This window comes from Planococcus citri, chromosome 5 (assembly GCF_950023065.1).
Source record: "Planococcus citri chromosome 5, ihPlaCitr1.1, whole genome shotgun sequence".
In the NCBI taxonomy this organism is placed as follows: Eukaryota; Metazoa; Arthropoda; class Insecta; order Hemiptera; family Pseudococcidae; genus Planococcus; species Planococcus citri.
The window spans coordinates 40,778,892-40,800,735 of record NC_088681.1 but is presented as its reverse complement, the minus strand read 5'-3'; the positions used below and the strand labels follow the sequence as shown (position 1 = coordinate 40,800,735).

At 34.8% G+C, this 21,844-nt stretch overlaps 1 protein-coding gene across 2 annotated transcripts in view; it reads right to left on the bottom strand.

Annotated features, from left to right (window-relative positions):
- Nrx-1 (Neurexin 1) overlaps positions 1-19,986 on the bottom strand; it is a 154,469-nt gene extending 134,483 nt beyond the window's left edge. For both annotated transcript variants that reach the window (XM_065368954.1, XM_065368955.1), the window contains exon 1: positions 19,138-19,986. In XM_065368954.1, the coding sequence (XP_065225026.1) occupies positions 19,138-19,725 (588 nt within the window). In that variant the 5' untranslated portion in view covers positions 19,726-19,986. The remainder of the gene's footprint in view (positions 1-19,137) is intronic.
- Between the last annotated feature and the right edge of the window lie 1,858 nt (positions 19,987-21,844).

Sequence of the window (21,844 nt, the reverse complement as noted above, 5' to 3'; positions counted from 1 at the left end):
TTATACTGTGAAAACTTGGACGGCCCACGTCACTTTGGAAGAGCTACAGACTGTCCTAAAGGTCGTGTAACACATAAAATTGGTAAAATACCCTGAAAATGCACTTTTTTTGACCCTGGGGAGGGGTCAAATAGGGTTGGAAGGTTGAATCCTACAAAATGCGCTTCAGATACATCCTCTCGTTGTATTGTAAAAATTTGGATCCTCTAGGTCAATTTGGAGGGGCTGCAGGCTTTCCTAAACATCAAATAACACGTAAAATAGTACAAAAAAAGCATTTTGACCCTGGAAAGAGGTCAAATTGGGTTGAAAGATCGGAACCTGCAAAAGGCACTTCAGGCACATTATCTTATTTCACTGTAAAAATTTTAACCCTCTAGGTCAACTTGGAGGGGCTGTAGGCTTTCCTAAAGGTCGAAAAATACGTAAAAATAGCCCAAAAATCCACTTTTTTGATCCTAGAAAGGGGTCAAATGAGGTTGGAAGGTTTAAACCTGCAAAAATCACTCCTCAAGTGGCACCCTCCTATTGTATAATGAAAATTTGAGCCCCCTATAGGTCAATTTTGAGGGTGGGGGGGGGGTCAATAATAGGGCTAAAATTAAGATTTTTTTCACCTCAATTCCACCTCAAATGGGGTGGGGATGACCTAACCTAGCAAGCTAAAATTTGGATACGTTGATCGCAGGGGCGGTAGTGACCAATGGTATGATTTTGGGCCCTTTTCCTCCATTGAGAGCTAAAATATGCCCCTCCAAAAAAATGGCCTTTCGGTAATTTTCAACTTTGATCCTCCCCACTCCACGGGTCAAGTACGATTTTTGAGAAAACCTTATTCCTCAAGTTTGACTTTATTTGATCAATTAGAACAGGTTCCAAGTCATAAAATGTTGGGCTAAAACTTGATATTATATCTGTCGGGCCTACTGCAATAGCCATCATTTTTTACAAAAATTTGGCTAAAAGTTGAAAAAACTGTGGAAATTGATTTCTTACTAGTTCACCAACGTACAAAGAAATGTTTTGAAATAGTCTTTTTCAGTTTGAACGAAACTAAGCTAGATCGAAAGAACATGCCCTAAAATCTCGTAACCAAAATTTCAGCAGTTGAAGTTCATTTTATAATTTTGAAGAATTTTGAGAAAATTTTTAAAAAATATAAAAAAACCTGTTTGAAATGTAATTTTGTAAATTTTTTATGGATAGTATATTTTTTGAGCAAAATAAACCAATGTACATAATTCTTTCAATTCAACTTCAACTCGTCAAAAAAGTACAAATTTAAGGCCATTCTGGAGCTATGTACCAGAGATTTTTCAGTTTTCTCCAGAAACTTGAAATCGCTCTGGAGGGGGGGCAAGAATGAGCTTTAGGATCTACGACTTTAATCGATGCTTATTGGGCACCCTCTCGATCGTCTTGGTTACAGCAGAATTCGGAGAGTGCTAGTTCAAGAGCAACTTTTCGACTGATAAGAAGGCAATTTGTAAATTCCAGAAGAGATTTGAAATTTTTGGAGAAATTAGAAAACTTTTTGAGGACTCTAAAGAGGTGAAATTTCGATTGTTTCGAATCAGGTGATCATAAAAAGACGATATTTTTCCAAAAAAAAACAGCTGGTTCTTTGATGATGTGCTGGAGTTGAATTGAGGAAATTAAGTAGATATCCACATCGGTTCACTTTGTTCAAAAAATTGATATTTCATTAAAAAAGTTGAAAAATCGACTTCAAGACAGCTTTTTTGAATTTTTAAAATTTTCAAAAATCTGACAAAAATCTAAATATGAACTTTAGTATGTATTTGAAATTTTGGTTACGATTTTGTTTTCCTTCGAATCGGAAAATGCCAGTTCAAATGTTTTCAGAATTCCATTCAATTAATAAAAATCAAATCGGTATTTTTATTTGATTTCCAACCAACTAGGAATTTTTTAAAATTATTTTGTGAGAATTTTTATCCTTTCCAAAATGTTCAAAGTTTTTACCTGCAGACGATTTTTTTTTTTTTAGAATGCATTCAATTTCCATAAAAAGTTTATGCAGAAATTGAACTTGAATTTGAATTTAGCACCAAAAAAACCATACCAAAGAACATAACACAATTTTTCGATAATTTTCAAAATTCCAGCGTGGAGTTTACGAAAGGGGGGGGGGGGTCGTTCCATGTAGCTGTTTCATTCCAAAAATAAACCGATTTTCAACGTCTGCGTTATCGAAAACCTTCAAAAAAAATAATAATACCTCCCACAATTTCCTTCTACCTATTTTTCAAGAAATTTGAAGGGTCAAGGGAGTGAAGGTGATCAAAGATAAGTCGATATTCGAGCTCGACGTCACTAAAAACATCACAGACGATTGCATTCTACAACCCATTAATTTCTTTCAAAACTTGATGCAAAATTTTTACTCAACTCGTCAATCTCTTCACCCAGTATTTTGAACTTCACCGCTTCTCTCCACCTCCCTCTCTTCACCAACCTGAAAAAAAACACTAAAACTTGAAAAATCACCAACTCGCAACTATTTTAATTTCCACTCGGTTAAAATCGCCGTCAAAAACACGATATACTTGTAATTAAACTCCGGATGAAATTCCTTTTCTTCCTTCCTTTCGCAACAACATTTCAAGCAAGACTCATTAAAACGAAACACGTCGTATAATAAATTCGCTCATATTCGAAGACAGTACGTACACCTAGGTAGGTATAGAGTTCATCACACGAAAATCTTAAAATCTCGTCGACCCGAAGGAGAATTGAGCTCCTTTCGTTAAATTTTTCAATCTCTTTCCTTATTCATTAGTTTGTCTAACCCTGCAGCTGCATTTATTCCCATACAAAGTTTGATAAGAAAATTACACGCTCGAAAATCACGCTATTTTCCACCTTTCTTGCGCTTTTCGGTGTTTTGAGCTTTCGGACGATGGCTGGCTGCTGCAGACAAACACCAGACACTTTTGTGGATGGGGATCGACGAGTATGCAGATTTTATATTCTAATATTGGAAAAAAATTCATTGATGTTGAAAATAAATTAATACGCAGCTAGCAGTACTTATATTAAAGCGAAAGTAAAAAGCAAAATGGCGTTTGCTACTTTCCCATAATATGAGTGTTACCGTAACCATTTCGTTTTTTTTTTTTTTTTTTTTTTTAATTAACGAGTTAAAACGTTTTGGTTCGAGCGAGGTTTTGATAAATTCTTTTCATAGGCTGGCGATTTTCTTTGATGATTTCATAAAGGAGGAAAAAAATCAGTCTTTTAATTACAATTTCAGCCGGGTCTCTGTAAGTATTCCAATTTTTATAAAAACAGTTCAACGATCTTGAAAATATTTCAGCCGAAATTCTACACGTGCACGTGTTATACTTATTTATTTTTCAAGATGAAATTAAACTTTTTTGCAACCGCCGCTGTAACGCGAACTCGTGGTCTTTAAAAAAATAAATGAGGCGTAAATCGCTTCAAATTTTAAATTTACAAAGACGAGCTGAAAAGAGAAAAACTATCACCGTAGGCTGAATTTTTACATTAAGTTTTAAATCGAGATTATTTTTATTCCTCCGAATATTGATTAAAATAAACCGTTTAACGTAATATCATTCCACGAGCCTCCTCCCCCCCCTCGTCCTCTTTCATTTCATAAAACCAAACAGAATACGATTTAATGACTCGGCTGACGGGGAAAACATCCCATCTTGATCTTGAATAAAAACCAGCCAAGTACATATAATGTGGATACAAAACTTACGTATAATCGTAAAAACCGCGAAATTTTCTTCACGTAGGTGTGGAAACCTAACACATTTGCAGCGTTTGGTTATAAAACTCGAATCCTCACTCAATATAGCCACATTTTCCGCACATTTACGACAGGAAAATCCGGTAAAGAATTTCGAATCCGAATGCGGGTACAAAAAATGTGTATTCTGACTCGACCTTGAGTGTTGGGCCGTTAAAAATACACGTAGGTGGTAACAATAAAGTCGAAATTATCGAGAGGTATAAGAGGGGCCGGTTCGTTAATATTTTTAAAATTACATTTTTACCAATATGGGAGCACCACTACTCGGCAGTGGGTCATTAGTGGAAAGGAATGGTTAATCGATAATCCGAGACAATATGCGCGTATCGTTTGGCCAAAAGAAAAGAAACCATTACGGTTGAGTCAACGTTCGAAGGTGCTTTTCGTGTAGAACAATTCGACATCGGTCGGTAATTTCGACGCTATTAAAAATAATATTATAAAGTTGGTACAGAACGTCAACGCGATGACGACCATGGTGGTGGTGGTGGTGATGGTGTGCAAAGGTGCTTTTGAAATAACCCCACCGGTATGCTGCGGTCATGCCGAGCACCGGTAGTATAAATACGTAGTATTGGGCTAAGAAAATAATTAACTAAAAGCCGGGCTCTCTCTCGAAGAGTCGTCGGAGCCACCGAGCGAATAAAATCTTCAGCTATGAAATTAACGTTCGCATACTTCATTTAACATTTTAAATAAGTGGTCTGCTTTCATAATAAACCAAATCTCGCGCGGTTTTGCTTTTCCACCCCAATTCTGTACGCCCTTCCGTCTCTTTTTCTCTCTCTCTCTCTTTTTCTTTCTCTAGTGCTTCGCCATTCTGCTTTCTTCCGTACAACCATGGGACTTTTCCAGATACCATGTTGTACGTATACTTTGCTCCGTGGTGGATTTTTTTTATGCGACTATTAACGACGAGCGCTTTTCCTTTGTGATACTTAATATCTTTCGGTCGTACACGCGTTGTTTTCATAAGTATCATCGTCGTTGTCGTCTTCGTCGTCGTGTTCGTGTATGACTCTTTATATTCCTTCCCTTATGTATGTACTACACTACCCTCATATATACTACAGTGTATAGTCTGATGGTGATGCATTTTGTTGTCTTCTTCACCATCGTATAGTGTGTGTAGTGTGTACGAGTCGTCCTGCCATCGAAATAAACTCTACTTATAGTACACACATATGTGTCCCCGCTTGTTTTTTCCTTCAATTTTTCTCTTTTGTGCGGCGTAGAAGCTTTGACTCTATTCGAAAAATATTATACAACAAAATGCGATGTTTTCACGTTTACTGGAACTAACTTTGGTGAAGTGGATTTCTTCAGAATCCTGCAAATATCAGGAATACCTTCTGAAAAGAAAATTGGCCTGTTCAAAATTTTAGCGAAGATTTCCAAATCCTGAATTCATAATTATTTATTAGGTACCTACGTTACAATGTCATATAAAGACAATTTTTGGTGATTCAAACACTCATTCTTCAATGTTCCTTATTAAAACGTATAAATGATGATTATTTTTATTGGAAAAAAATGAGTTCTATGGAAAAAGGGCCTTAGTCATTTTTTTGTTTTTTTGATTTTTATGATTTTAAATATATTTAAGACATTTTTAAGATTAATTGTAGATACCATATGATATTAAAGTGTTCTTCCATGAAAAAAAAAACAAATTGGAAAAGTATTTCCTTGTAGAAAAAAATTCAAGTCTATTTGAACATGCAGAAATTGGTAAAAAAAAAAAAATGACTATTAAGGCCCCTTTTCCATGGAACCCCTTAAATATCTATGAAAGAATTATACTTCTGAAAATTGAAAAAATAAAGTAGGTACCTATTAAGTTACCTACTCGACAAAGACGATAATTTTTTGCTGAAAAATTGAAAAATTGAACCACTCTCCAGATAAAATATCGATAATTTTTTTAGAAACAAAATTTCAGGTCGAACAGAATTACATCAGAAGAGCACCCAAAAATATCCCACCAAAAAAAAAAATGCGTGCGTTCAATTCATTTTTTGAGCTACCATAGTGAATGGGGAATTCCTAAAAATCAAATTCAGCCCGAAGGCAAAAAGATCAAAATTTATGCGATTCAGCTAGAAAGCTAGAATTTGATATGGACCTTATAACTGTTTTGAGTCATGAAGCGAAATTTTGGAAATCCCCAGTTTTACAAAAACCGTTCTAAAATGTGTAAAAATGAATTTCAACACCATGGAGAATCTGCTCCACCATTTAGTGCACGTTATTGGCCCAATTTGATCGAACACACACTATTAAATATTCATTGGACCCGTCTAAGGGCATTTCTTGATAATTTGAAAAGTGTAAAATGTCACTGGAAGCTCCAAGATGGCTGAAAACTACCTCCAGTTGACTCAGCATGCTAAAAAAGCGATGTTAAACTCAATTTTAGCATTTTTCGTCATTTGATAAGGATACGATGAATTTTTAAAAGGATAAATTATACCTTGAAGTGCAGAATCTGCATAAATCGACCTAATTTTTCGTTTCTAATTTAAAGTCGGTAAAAATTGTACGTAATAAGTCGAGTAGATCACTGAAAATGTATCCGCAGTTAAAAATCAACTATGTATTAAGTTTATTTGAACAATTTTATGGTATTTCTTAGAAAACTGGAATTTTTTAAAATTCTATTGAAAGCACCAGAATAGACTCGAAATCGTCTCCGTGAGATTCAAAGTGTAGTATACGCCAGATTTTAACTTTCCAACTTGAATGTGTGAAATGTTGTGGCAATTGTAACTTTCAAAAATGTTCTGGAGGTTCTAGAATTGCTCAAAACGGTCTTAAATCACTTCCAATTGATTTGGAGGTTAAGAAATAGGGTAAATACCAAATTTTAGCTTTCTACGTAGCATAATTATACGTAAGGGTCATTCCATGCCAAATCGGCGGATTTTTGCACGAGGGGTCTTCGATTTTTTTCAAAATCAGATCATTTGTAGAGGTCATCAAACGATGACGAATGACGCAAACCGGACATTTTTTCGATTTTTTTTGACGGAGCTGTGGCGCTTCAAAGTTTTCCAAAATGGCCGAAAATGGAAAATTTCAGTTGCAAATTGCTCCGGTTGTACGTGGTATAGAATTTTGAACTTTTTTTCAAATTGTAGTACTTTGAGAGGGTAATCGATGAGTGATGTCAAAATCAGTGTTGCCACTTTCAAAAACCTAAAAAAATCGATTTTAAAACTTATAATTTAAATATAACCACGATCTCGGCAAGTAAAAATTCTGAAAAAATTCTCAGTTTTAGTCCTTTTTATGTAGAATAACATATCAAAAAATTAGACTGGCATCTTTTTTCATTTTCGAGAAAAAAAAATTACAAGTTTTACAATTGCTGCAAAAGTACCATCCGAAACCTATAAAGTGAAAATTTTTGCATTTTTGAAATATTTTACCAATGTGTAGACGATAATGTGAAAAAAATCCCCCTCCCCCCAATTTGTCGACAAATTGACGAAAAATGCATTAATTTCACTCTTGAAATAAAAATTTATAGCACGAAAAATGTCAATTCGTTGACAAATGGGGGGAGGGGGATTTTTTTCACATTATCGTCTACACATTGGTAAAATATTTCAAAAATGCAAAAATTTTCACTTTATAGGTTTCGGATGGTACTTTTGCAGCAATTGTAAAACTTGTAATTTTTTTTTCTCGAAAATGAAAAAAGATGCCAGTCTAATTTTTTGATATGTTATTCTACATAAAAAGGACTAAAACTGAGAATTTTTTCAGAATTTTTACTCGCCGAGATCGTGGTTATATTTAAATTATAAGTTTTAAAATCGATTTTTTTAGGTTTTTGAAAGTGGCAACACTGATTTTGACATCACTCATCGATTACCCTCTCAAAGTACTACAATTTGAAAAAAAGTTCAAAATTCTATACCACGTACAACCGGAGCAATTTGCAACTGAAATTTTCCATTTTCGGCCATTTTGGAAAACTTTGAAGCGCCACAGCTCCGTCAAAAAAAATCGAAAAAATGTCCGGTTTGCGTCATTCGTCATCGCTTGATGACCTCTACAAATGATCTGATTTTGAAAAAAATCGAAGACCCCTCGTGCAAAAATCCGCCGATTTGGCATGGAATGACCCTAAAATTTTGATTTTTTTGTCATTGGTGCTTCGAATTTAGACAATTTTCCAAATCTTAGAAAATCAACTTGGACGTCTCGATTTTTCAAATTTTTATCATTATTTACGATGATGAAAAAATCCCTTCAGAATCCATCATCACAATCCCATTACCTTTCAGGTAAACGTGACCTCATTGACCTGGTGAGTAAGCGGGTTCTACGCCAGGAATGAAAATTTCTCCTCCAATAATGTCAGAAGCCTGGTGAATGTGTCGTTCAGTATTCTGTGGGGCGTTGTGAGAAGAATTTCGGCTAAAATATGGAACGGGTTCTTCACCGGGAATGATGAATTGGACTTCCAATAAGGTGTGAAATCCAATAATCTCTTAGCTCCAAAACTTTGTAAAATACAAAATGCATCCCAATTTTTCGATCTTCTTTCTGCTTTTTCAAATTCCAAAATCAATTTTGAAATTTTATTATTTGTTGAAATTTTATTCATCGTCTAATACATATTAAACTCAATGCGTCAAATTACCACGATTTTTACTTTTTTCGCGATAATTTATCGAAATTTCAAACATTTCGTTTTCATCCTGAAATCTGAAATTTTTTGTGAAAAATCTACATAGGTAGTCAAAAAACTGAATTCTGAATGGTGTTATTTTTTTGGTAAATATTTTAAGAATAATTTTAAAAATCAATATTTTTTTAGAAAGAAATGATTCGATGGCATTTTTACGATTTTACACATCTCAATAAAAGCGAGTAATTTTTCAATCAAATTGCATCTATTTTTCGAAAAATGAAACAAAATCAAAATCCAAAATTGTAATTTATACGTTCTTTGAAAATCTGAAATTTGACTCCGATTTTTTTTTTCAAAACTCCAGGGTGTATGCAGCTATCCTTTGGAAATTTAGTAAACACACACCACATACTCGTACTAAATGAATTACGAAGTTGACTAACATACGAGTAAGAAGAATACAATATTCTGCTCGTAAATTGTCATCATTCCCTAAAGAAAACCAACAAAAAGAGCTACGTTGCGGAAAATATATCAGAAAACAAGACACCGAAGAGCAATTAATAATTCAACAAATTGTTAGAAAATTGTTGCTGGTAAAATTAACACGTATGTATGATTTCAAGACCAACTCGATAGTACGAGATTTTTTCGTCTCAGCTTTGATAACAAACACGAAACGAAACACACCAAGGTTTCGAAACAATATTATAACGAGGAACGAGGGAACCGATATTTTGAAAAATAACGCACAAAGAAACGGGTGACACATTTTCTTAAAAAATAAACACATATTTCAAGCCAGCCGGTACATCGATTACCATAATATTATTAAAATGTAACCCAGACTTTGGCTGGTTCAACTACCACACAGTGTATGACGCCTGGCCAAGGTCGAGATGATAAATTACCCTAGTTAAATTCACCCCTTTTTACAAATTCCGAGTGTAAAAAAGCCCTCATTAATGTCGATAAATATCTCGACGTCGTGTTTGCGATCTTATAATCCCATTAAATGGACACGACTGCCACCGCGCTCAGCATACAGTTATGGAAAAATTTTCAATTACATTTCTCGGCGTTTTTTTTTCTTTTTCTTTTTGTTGACTTTCAATTTAACGGTACAAAAGAGACGGTTAATTTTTTATAGAATTATTTTCTCTGTTTACCAAAAGCTTTTCAATTAATGTAATGCGTTTTCGAGCCGATTTCTTCGATGCGTAAATCTACTACTACGGAGCTTTTGACAATAAATACGAATTAACTCGATGAAATAAGAAATTATTCGACGGTTGAGCGACGTTTGTCGCAATTGTTGAAAGTTTGTCGGTGCGATTTATTCGATTTGAAACTATAGACAGACGTTTAAAATTATCGAAAATTGTGTTATGTAGTATTTGTAGGAAGGTACGTAGAATAAAAAGACAGCTTGTTTCTGACTTAAAAAGTACGACTATGCGAATGTATAAACAGGATATTCAGGTTTTACGAGTTGATTTGGCGATCTGATGATTGGTACCTACTTTTTCAAATGACTTATATTTTTTCAAATTAAAAAAATAATGATTCCTGGCGCAGAATCCGCTCATCCTAGTCTTACCAACAGCCCACTTTGTCATTCCTGCCGAAAAACTCTGTTTTTTTTCTGTTGGAATTTTACATCACAACCATTTGGAGACTGCAAAATCACACATTCATGAAGCTTCTAACCTCACAGGAAGCTAATTCTTTATTCCTGTAGCAAAACCCATTTGCTTCTGTAGACAAAATTTCTTATCAAAAGACTTGAGAGACTATTGAATTTTAGATTGATGAAGCTTCTAACTTTACTGAACCCCAAATGGTCATTCCTGGTGCAGAACCTGCTGGTTTTTCTTGAGGCAAAATTTCACATCACGACCTTTCAAACTTCAAAATTGAAGTATCTCATATTCATGAAGTTCCTCATGAGATTGTACAACAATCAATTGATAAAACCGCTATTGTTTCCTCTAAGGACGTCTGTCTCGACGATCAGAGAAAAGCTCATAAAATATTCAAGACAAATCTTTATAACAACTTGGATGTAGCTGCTAAAGAAGGCCGCATAATGGCTGAGCAAGCCACAAGAGGAAAAGATGAAATCTTGGAATACAAAGACATTTTTGACCTCAATGCAGGTGAATATGAAGGTCCTCAGGTGAAATTTAATTTCATTCAGAGGGATGAACATTTAAAGTCATTTGTTGGCGAGAAATATAGACCATCTAAAAAACTCAATCTAGCTTTAACAATGAATCTATGTAAGCTCATTGCAGCAGGTATCGTTATAAACCATCAAAATCGGTTCATATTAACACATTAGCTATTAGAATCAAAAAATCTGGTGATTTACATAGTCTCACCACAGATGAATTAAACAAATAAGTACTTGGCAGTATAAAAGCTTGTTATAACGCTTTCGGTTATAACACTGATTTTGTTATAACGCTGATTTCCTCCTGTCCTAGACAACCCCATTTATACCGATGTAAAATTAATCGCAATATAACGCTCATGAGCAATGATAAATCGCGTTTTAATGCTCAAAAATTCAAGAAAAATTACATTTTTTAATAATTTGACGACAAAAAAACAATTTTTTGAGACAAAAAAGCTTACTTTCATGTAAAAAATTTTCACTTTCTGAAATTTTTGGCCGCAACAGCAGTTTTTTTTGGCAATTTTTGCAGTTTTGATTTTTAAAAAAGTAAAAAAAAACTTAAGTATGGCAAAATTTTGCCAAAAAATCTGTTTTTTAATTTTCAACAGATTCAGTTCATACAAACAAGTACAATTATTTTTGATTTTGGCCAAAAAAAGTGAGATTTTTTGATAACCTTATCAAGCTTTAATATAAGCTTGATTACAATAATTCTTACAAAAAAAGCAGGTACCAAAGTAAAGTTTTTACAACGAGAAGAAAGCTGAGTAGTAAAATTTTTCAAAATTTTGGTAAACAACTGATTACTTTTTGGAAAATGTGAAACAAAAAAGCAAGGCTTTCTGAAAATTTTGATCACAGAACACAGTTTCGTGGTTTAAATTCAAAATAAAGTTCAAGTTTCCACTTTTTTTTTATTACGCTCTTTTTGCTTCAAAATGAGAATTTGCGGTATTACACTCATCAGCGTTAAAACGAGACTTTTGCTTATTACAAGTTTCGGCTTATAACGCTGTTTTTTTACAGTCCCTTGAAGAGCGTTACAACGAGCTTTTACTGTGTCTTGAAAATGTCATAACTGAGCCAGTGACAAATGACAATTGATAGCGCAATTTTCAATGGTTCAAAAGATAACTTCTTCTGTACGTTGGACTTCACATCTGGATTTTGGCAGCTGGTATTGGATGAAGAATCTCGTAAATACACGGCTTTTATAATCAATAGCCAAATACATGAATTCTGTAGGCTAAAATATGGTCTGATGATCTCTTCAGGAGAATTTGTTCATATGATGAATTAAGTAATACCAGATCAAGAAGGTATTTCGAAGTTTGTCAATGATGTAAAAGTCTTGAGGACAGCATTGAAAAACAAGGTATTAAATATGAAAAACTTCTCAAATTCGAGAAAGAAGCTAGAATCCAAATTTTTCACTCCTGGCGCAGAACCCTATGTTTCTTCCTCAATTGTAATTTCACACTATAATTCTTTGCTGGAGACTACAGAAGCCGTTTTCTTTTCGCATGCTCCGAGTTACTCCGAGTAAAAAAGAGGTGTCGATTCCTGACATTTTTCCACCTGCGCTATAGCGTAAATGAAAAAATGTCAGGAATTGACACCTCTTTTTTACTCGGAGTAACCTGGAGCATGCGAAAAGAAAACAGCCAGAATTACACATTCAAAAAACTTCCACGGTAAGCTAGTTTCATTCCTGGTGCAGAACCTGCTTCTTTTACTAGTTGAAAATTTGACTCAATTCTATGCCTATAGCTGAAGTTTCCAGTTACATACAAAGCTCAACAAATTGCTGGATTGCAGATTTATGAAGGTTCTAACTTCGTTGAAAGCTCAGCTTTTCATTCCTGGCGCAGAACCCGTATAAGCTTTCAGCCAACATTTCTCATCACAACGCTTCATAGAATACTGAATAAGACATTCATTAGACTTCTAACACTATTGGAAGAGAATTTTTCATTCCTGGCGCAGAACCCGCTCACTGATTCAGCCAACATTTACCTCCCCAAAACTGAAATTATTCCACAACCTTGACAAAGACATAATCCAAACATTCATTCCAAGAGAATTTTCTCAATTTCAAAAGCACACTTCCACACTTCACTCTATTACCTTTGTACATAAATTTCTCTTTCAAACCACCCTGTACCTCGTATATATAAGATCATTTCAAACTCGATTGTTGAAAAGTAAAAGCCTATTTTCGAAAGGTAATTGATCTTCGAAGAACTAAAGCAAGTAAAAAAAAAAGTGAAAACTATAAAGCTGAACTTGCTTTTGATTAATCCGACCCGTTATAAGGAACATTTTCGTAATAAAACCCATCGAAGGCCATTTGTGTTTACATTTACCCTAGAATTATCGTCGTCCATTCACCGTGTTTCTTTTCTCGAACCACAATACCTACCTACACCTACATGTAAACCGAACAAACGAGTGCCTTAAAAGTACCTACCCCTTATCTGCATCTCACCGAACACGATTACTTGACCCGAGACCGGGCTGGAAAACTCGTCGCTTGTCAAATATGCGGGATTAAAGTCACCTTAGTGATTAGAGCAGCTCGTGTAAACAATTCTAAGCTCGCGACAAGACCGTAAATAAAACTAAACTACGTTTTAATAGCGTATTACGTTGTTGAAATTATGTATAAAAAGCGTGCACGTTGTTGGGATTCCAGTCCAGCATTTTTGCTATATACGATTATGTATACCCATTTTGGTGGCTTCCTCAAGCATGAAATAACTTTTCGACGTATTTAATTGGCGTGCAGCTGGAAATAAATCTTTGCCTGCGCATCATTCGAGAATGAGAATAGAGCCAGTTACCGAGATACCCTACGTTCATATAAGGGATGAGTGGATTGTTTCGTGTGGCTGGAAAGTGAGAAAAATCAAGTACATACGTTGAATGAGTTTCACTACATAGTATGAGTGTGAAGTACGAAAAAAAGGGGTATGTCTAGGTACGAATTTCATTTTCCAAACTGCGTCTTCTCGAATTAGAGTTTGTAACTCGAGCTTTCGACAAAAAGCAGACTCAGATTTCGTTTTAATTCATCGTACGTATATAACCAGAAGGTAGGTACTTGAGAAATATAAAGAGGGGTTTTCACTTTTCACTCACTCGGCCCTTAAAAGTTGCAACGTGAACGCGTCTTTTGCCCTTTTTTAATGAAATCTATTACACGCGTGAACAATATCAACGCTTTCTTCGACGACGTTTAATACCCTCTCTTTAATGAGAATTCCGGTATAAATCTTATTAAATGTTAAAACGAGAAGAATAGGTATAGTCATCGGTATTCTCCCAATGTTTACTCTAGAATTAATATTTTATAACCATTTTTACACTCGACTTCGGGCTTTCTTCGTGGTCTTTTGTTCCTTTCGTTGATTATTTATAGGTAACGCGATACCAGGGGTTCTTGTATAGGTAGGTAATCACATTGGTTATATAATTTTCGAGAAAATTTACCTCTGAAATTTGAATTTTTGACGCGTTCGACGAATCCACAAAGTATCTCATTCTCGGTAATTTTAGCTTTATAGTTCCTTATCTTCGATATTCTGAAAAAGCAAATCAATCTGAACCACACACACTCGATTTTAGAGGGCACAATCTAAGTACATGAATCACAGATAGATGTTATAAGGAATTGAGGTAATATTTTATAATACAAGGTCTAGGGTTTATACTTCATTTTCATAGTCATAGACTTGACTCGAACTCGAATACCACTCAACAAATTACTGAAATTTTGAACGAAATGCATAATTTAAATTAAGTAAGTAATTTGAGTTTAAAATATTGATTTTCTGTTCGAAAACCGTTCATTTCTGGTTCAATAATTCGTGGTATTGAAGTGTTTCTCATCATTCATTCAACTGACATTCAAATAACAAGGCCAAAGTTACCATTTTCACTTGGGTACGACTCAGTTTAGTAGTTGAAAGAACGAAGATTTCTCAAAATCATGTTGAAATAATACGAATTTCTGAACATTTCAACTCAATCATAAAGTCGAATATTTTGAAATGCCAAAAAATTATTTCAACCACAAAACTTTTCGATTTGAAATTTCCAAAAATCTAAAAAAAAAAAAAACACGAGATTATTGTATTTACCTAGTAATCAAAGCTTAATGAGCCTAAACTTTTTGTCTCAAAATTTCGATTTGAAAACAAACATTTTTACCTCAACTTAGTCTTTATAAAAAAATTTTAATGATGTTGAAATTTCACTGAGAAAGTAAAGATATTGAACATTCGGTACATTGAGAAAACAGAGAATGACGACCCATCGATTCTGATCAATCTGAGATCCAACTCTCTGAAAATGAAAAATCATGTCCTCATACCTCAGAAGCACATTTTGAGTCATTTTGGAAGCTCTCAGATAGGTTTGAAAGTGGTTGTAATCGAGGTTTAAAAAACTAAACTTCTCTATGTTCAATTTCGTTTCGGTTCTCTGTCCAAGTTGGTTCTGAGACGCTTCTGAGATTCTGTTCCTATAAAATTCAGTTCTTTTTTCTGTTTTTTAAGCCAGTTTTTGTAAAAAAAAATTGGTCTCTGATTTAATTTAGCTCTTGATTTTTGTTCTTCATATTAGAGTTTTCAATTCCAGTTTTTGGATTAAACTTTTGGATTTTTCATCAAAATTTAGTTTTTGGATTCGGTTTTCATTTTTTATTTATTTATTTTTTTTTTTCATTATCACAGTTATTGATTTGTAGGTCCATAGAAGTGCTTTTTAAAGATAGGGTGAGAATCAGTGTTGCCACCATTTTAAGCACCAAAAATTACATGGAAAAGTTGAAAAATAATATTTCTCCATCGCGTCCGCGTCCGCGCTCAAATGTTCTGAAAAAATTACTCCAAGTAAATTTTTTATGCTCAATGATGATTATATCAAAAAATTAAAGTGGTGATTTTCCGAATTCTCCATTTTTTTCCTAAAAAGATTTAAATTGCGTAAATTGACATTTTTTTTGGTTGTTACGATATTAATTTTTTCTCCCAGTAGGTTTAGTTTTCGTGCAATTTTTAAAAAATACTGACTTTTTTTTGAATTGTGGAGTAAAGGAGGGGTATCGATAAGGCCATTTTTTGGCCCCAGACAGTTATCGACTGAACCACTCTTAAATTGTTGTAATAAATGCCCCAAATACGAATCCGTGGTTAGTTGACCCAAAATGACCATTTTTTGGGCTCCAGGGGTCCCCAAAGTTGCGAATAAAAAAAGAATTTTTGGAACCACTGAGTATTATTTTCAAAAACTTTTTTGGCGTAAAATATCTGTTTGAACCCGTTAAACATTATACGAGACAATTTTTCCATTTTCGACCCTCAGGGGCAGAAATTGGGGGGTTTTAATTTTTGGAAAATTTTGGAACCACCATTTTGAACCTACCCCTTTGAACTCCCCCAAAAAGCTGCTTACAGTTTATTAGTATCTGAAAGACCTCCATCCTACCAAATTTTCAGCTCAATAAAAATTTTCGCTGGTACTCAAAAATCCAATTTTCCAATTTTTTATAATTTGAATTTTTGGGAACCCCTGGATAGCTGGAAACCTGCGATTTGCGCCAAACGTAACGTTTTGAGGCATATATTCAATTACCTATGTGAAAAAGTTTAATTAAGCTTCCTGTATATTCATAATTTTGAACCCTTTTTTTAGAGCCCCCCACTTTGGGCACCCCTGAAAAAAGCGATTATGCATATTTTTTCAAATAAATTGAAGAATTTACATTTGGAACACACTAGCAAGAGCTCGATAATTTTTCACTCGATTTTACCAATAACTTTCAAAATTGAGCTTTTTTGGACCAAATTCTGAGATTTTACTCTCCGAAAAAACGTTAAAATCACGTTTTAATGATTTCAACGAAGTAAAATCTCAGAATTTGGCCCAAAAAACTCAATTTTGAAAATTATTGGTAAAATCAAGTGAAAAATTATCGAGCTCTTGCTAGTGTTTTCCAAATGTAAATTCTTCAATTTATTTGAAAAAATATGCATAATTGTCTTTTTCAGGGGTTCCTAAAATGGAGGGCTCTGAAAAAAGGGTACAAAATTACAAATGTACACGGAGCTTAATTAAACTTTTTCATCTGGTTAATTGAATATATACTTCAAAACGTTACGTTTGGCGCAAATCGCAGGTTTCCAGCTATCCAGGGGTTCCCAAAAAATCCAAATTACAAAAAATTGGAAAATTGGATTTTTGAGTACTAGCGAAAATTTTTATTGAGCTGAAAATTTGGTAGGATGGAGGTCTTTTAAATAATAATGAACTGTAAAAATCTTTTTAGCGGGGCTCAAAGGGGTGTGTTCAAAATGGTGGTTCCAAAATTTTCCAAAAATTAAAACCCCCCAATTTCTGCCCCCGAGGGTCGAAAATGGAAAAATTTTCCCGTATCATGTTTAACGGGTTCAAGCAGATATTTTACGCCAAAAAAGTTTTTAAAAATAATACTCAGTGGTTCCAAAAATTCTTTTTTTATTCGCAACTTTGGGGACCCCTGGAGCTCAAAAAATGGTCATTTTGGGTCAACTAACCACGGATTCGTATTTGGGGCATTTATTACAATTTAAGAGTGGTTCAATCGATAACTGTCTGGGGCCAAAAAATGGCCTTATCGATACCCCTCCTTTACGCAATTTAAATCTTTCAAGGGAAAAAATATTTTCTCGTAATTTTTGGAATTTTTTAAATCGAAAATAAGTATACAAAAAAAGTCACCCGATGTTTTTATCTTCCTCAGCATGAAAAAATTGTACTTGGAGTAATTTATTCAGAATTTTTGAGCATGAACGTGATGGAGAAATATTTTTTAAAACTTTTCCAGCTAATTTTTGGTGCTTGAAATGGCGACCACACTGATTTCCCAACATCTCAAAAACCGCCTCTATATGGGCCCACAAACTGGCAAACGCTTCTAATTTGTACCATTTTTAGTTTTTAAGTTGACCTCTCTCGAACTTCACAATATCCCCTTTTTCCTCAAACTTTGAGTAACCCTGACTGTTTTCCTTGCAAATGCACTTTCAGAACTGCGATTTGTGCCATTCATCATCTCTCATCGAGTTCTATCCCCAATAAAAAATACTGAAAACCCCTCCAACCCTAAAGTAGATACATAAAGTTCGTCGATTTGAGATGGAATGACCCTCTACTTATTTTTTTCCCTACCGTTCAACTCGTATACTTAATATCTTAATTTCAGTTTCATTTTTTCAAAATTTTGATTTTTAATTCTTGTTTCGAATTAGGAGTTTCTGTTTAATAAATGAAAGATTTTCAAATTATTAAAAAAAAACACACACATTTTCCATTAATCACTGGGAATTTGCGATTCACTCACTCTAATCTGCTCACAGACTCAAACCAACGACATGATTAAATTTTCAATTTCAACTGGCGAAGATGACTACGGCGCCCTCTGATGATATTCCAATCCACTGAAGAAAACTGAAAAGTCAATCACCATCATTGGAGGCTCTAGATCGATTTGAAAGAGTTCGTAATCGATTCGAGAATCGACTTAACCATGCAGATCTATTTTCAAATATTCTATGGACCCATTATCATGGTCTAAAGGAGGGACGAATGGCATTCTTCTTCAATAATGATCGGAGATCCAAATTTCAGCTCGATCGGAGTATACGTAGGATAGAAGTTTCCTCATAATCTAATAAAACATCAAAAATTGCATTAAGTACAATCAGAAAAAATCAAGGTTTCCAAGATTTTCCTGTTACAGACATTCAACAATTTACCTACTCGCTTGTATATTTTCATGATCTTTGGAAAACTCAAAACTTCGAGTCAGAACAGAATTCCAGCTACATATTAGGTAATTAAGTGTTTGCAGTCTTTTTAAAATTTACTCATACTAGGTACATAAAATTCTGCATCCACTGAAAATTTTCAGATCCAATCATCAAATCTGGACACAGAATATGAGAAGAAATTTCTCACAGTTATTTAAATACTCCCCCCTCCCCCTCCTAAAAAACTAATTCATTATTCAATCTTTCAAAGCATCTACGTACATATCCAGATACAATTTCAGACATTCAGATACAGACTATATCGTGTAATTTTTCTTCTCGATAGAATACCTCCTCTTTCCAAGGAACTTTTCCAAAGTAAACAATTCAGCCAGTTCCATTTATCTCTTTTAAAGTTACCTACATTATGAAAAACTCGAATGAAAATCTCGTGTATACTGTATAGGTACCGAGTTAACTACATTCATTATAAAAGGAGCCATGAACTTTGGTTGAAGTTCATCAGCCAAAACTTTTCGACTGCTTTTTGTATACGCTCGATGGATGAGTCGATGCAGGAAACCACAATAACGTCAAAACCGCTAAAATCATCTCGTTGACATCACATCTCGGAGTAAGATACGCGATTAAAATTTGTCTTTCGACATTACTCGTATTCCGTACGTACGTCAAATGAAATTACAAAACTCACCCTCCTGGAAGATCTTTTAATCCTTTGTCGTTTGGGGGAATTAGATTCGGCATCCGTATAAACCAGGTTTCTAATACTTCCGCTAAATCTAGGCTCGAAAATCACGCTCGGCAATGCTAATCTGGTTAATTTGGTGTTATACCACGACGGCATGCCACCAATGTAGACATCCGAATTGGTAGCCAAGTTACCGAAATGGAATTCCTTGCCTTTGGACGTTCTACTTTGGCTGACATCGTCCAAGGTTAACGTAGTCTTGTTATCGTTTCTTTTTACGGACACCTTGTGCCAATGTCCATCGTTGAGTTCTCGACCTACGGTAATAATCTGAGCACCTCCTCCGAGATTATACCTTAATCGTAAAGCTCCTTCGACTAATTTGATTTCGAAGAAATCGTACGTTCCTCCGTCGTCTGTATAGAGTAGCAATCCATTGGGCTGATCTGTTTTGAATTCGAATTCCAGCGATCCGTTGAGGGCGACGTTCCATTTACGAAATTGAGCGTACGATGAAGATGTGCTTTCCAATAAGAAACAAACCGATTGGCTGATTAGGAATGATGGTAATAAAAAAAGCGCGATTTTCATTTTCGTTGTAGCTTATCTTTAAAAACCGCGCCTCCGATATTAGACTGGTTTAGCTAGCACCACTATGATCACCTCCATGGCGATCGTCGATCGACAATTATACTCGTATGTATTACCGAAATGCAAAATTCACCATTAACCGATCGCACTTATCGAATTTCAAAACCACGTTCAGTCTACACAGACGCGACATTTTCAGCACCGTCACAATCACCAAGCATTTCCGAGAAAGTTACAATTTCGAATACCGCCGGTAAAGTACAAAGTTGCCTTTAACGTAAAAAAGGGAGTAAATTCGACCTCGTAATCGTACACGCAAGCGCGTTTGTCCGCTGAACTCGCGCTTTTCCCGACTCTCGTCACCGCCGCCACCGTCGTGAATCGTTTCGGTCGTCGATGGCGAATATATATCGTCGTGTAGTACAAAATTGCGCCAATGTTTCGTGTGCCCGAAATAATATTCGACGATTCGCCGCGGCATAATTCAACTTGACGGATATTGTCCGATGTTACACGAGCATAACGAAAGAATAAGAAATTCGCCTTCATCGTCGACTCGTTCGCGAATAGATATTATAAAAAAGGTTCATGGTAGATGGTTGCAACTTGAACTTACGACGAATCATCCAGTGCAGATTTTATTCGACTGTCTTTATAAACTACAAATTGGATCAAATTCTCCTCGTTGGTAGATTGCTTTAAAGAGATTTGAACACTTCGGTCTCCTTTGAGTTGAAAACTAGAACATTTCTTTCTTAAATCTGCGGTGACAAGAAACCACTGGTAGGGTTGTCGCGCGTCTTTGTACCGGGTGTCCAAGAATAGGGGATATTAATGTGATCAAAAAGGAGAGAAAATTCCCTGCTTGAAAATTGGGAACCGGAATAATCATTTGAAAATGGGAATTTGAGTGATTGTTTCAATGAAACCCGAGAGAATCTTTCATTTTGCATTGAAACAATAACTCAAAAGCACCTTTTTTTCAATTGTTATTCAATTTTTCAATTTTGACTTGGGGAAACTTAACGCCCTAATTCATGGGTACCCCGTTAATGAAAATTTGATATAGGTAAAACGAGCTATTATTAACAGCCCTCCCCCAGTCGTGGTGATCAAAATTACATCCTAACTTGGATGATGATTTATTTTTCCTTCCTCCCATCTCGATTCCTCATCCTTATTCTTTCAACGCTGATTTTTCCATTGTACTCATTCTTTTCTCCCTCCTCTCAGTCTCGTCTTAATCATTTCTGGCTCACTCTCCTTCATAGATAATTTTTTTTATTCTTCCTCTCCTTTTTTTCTTTTTCAATGTCAGTACATCCTGAGTAAATTCCAACCTACAAATTTGGACCAGGTGTGAGGCACACACTCAAAAGGTGTGAAGCTGATGAACTTCGGTAACTGAAAGTGAGCATCTTACATCCTAAATCAAAAATAATCACTGGAAACAATTTTAGATTCGGACTGGCACGAGAAGATGTTGAGACTGAGAGTATGTGACTAAATTGATTGAAAGGGTTATCAAGATGGGTAAATCCACGTTTATAGATGTTGAATTTCATTTTTACTTCAAGTACTTACTTGAAGTGTTTTTTCGAAAACTGGAAAATCCAAAAATTCGCTGCGGACTCCAAAGCAGGCATCACCAATTACCCAACTCGAGAATTCAGAAATATGGTACAAACCAAATTTCAGAATTCTGGATCGATTTGGTGAAATTTAGATTTTTTCCCATTTTTGGCACAAATATTATATGTAATTATCAAAAATTATCGAAAAATTATTTTCAGTTTTTGACTATCGATTCCCTTTTGTTCGATTGAAACTGGATACTTTCCTTATTTTGTTAGTTTTACGAAGAAGTTGAAAAATTACCTAAAGGGCAGGATTTTTTTTTCATTTTCAAATTTTCAAAAATTCCCCAAAAATTTAAAAATGAACTATAGTACTTAAAATTTTGATAAATGGGGTTTTAGGACATGCTCTTTCGATCTAGCTTGATTTCGTTCGAATTAGAAAGTATTGCATGTTCCTTAATGAGCAAAATACTCGTATTTCTCAATGTTTGGTCAGCTTTGGTTGGATTTATTGATGATCATTTTCGTCTGCTGTCTAC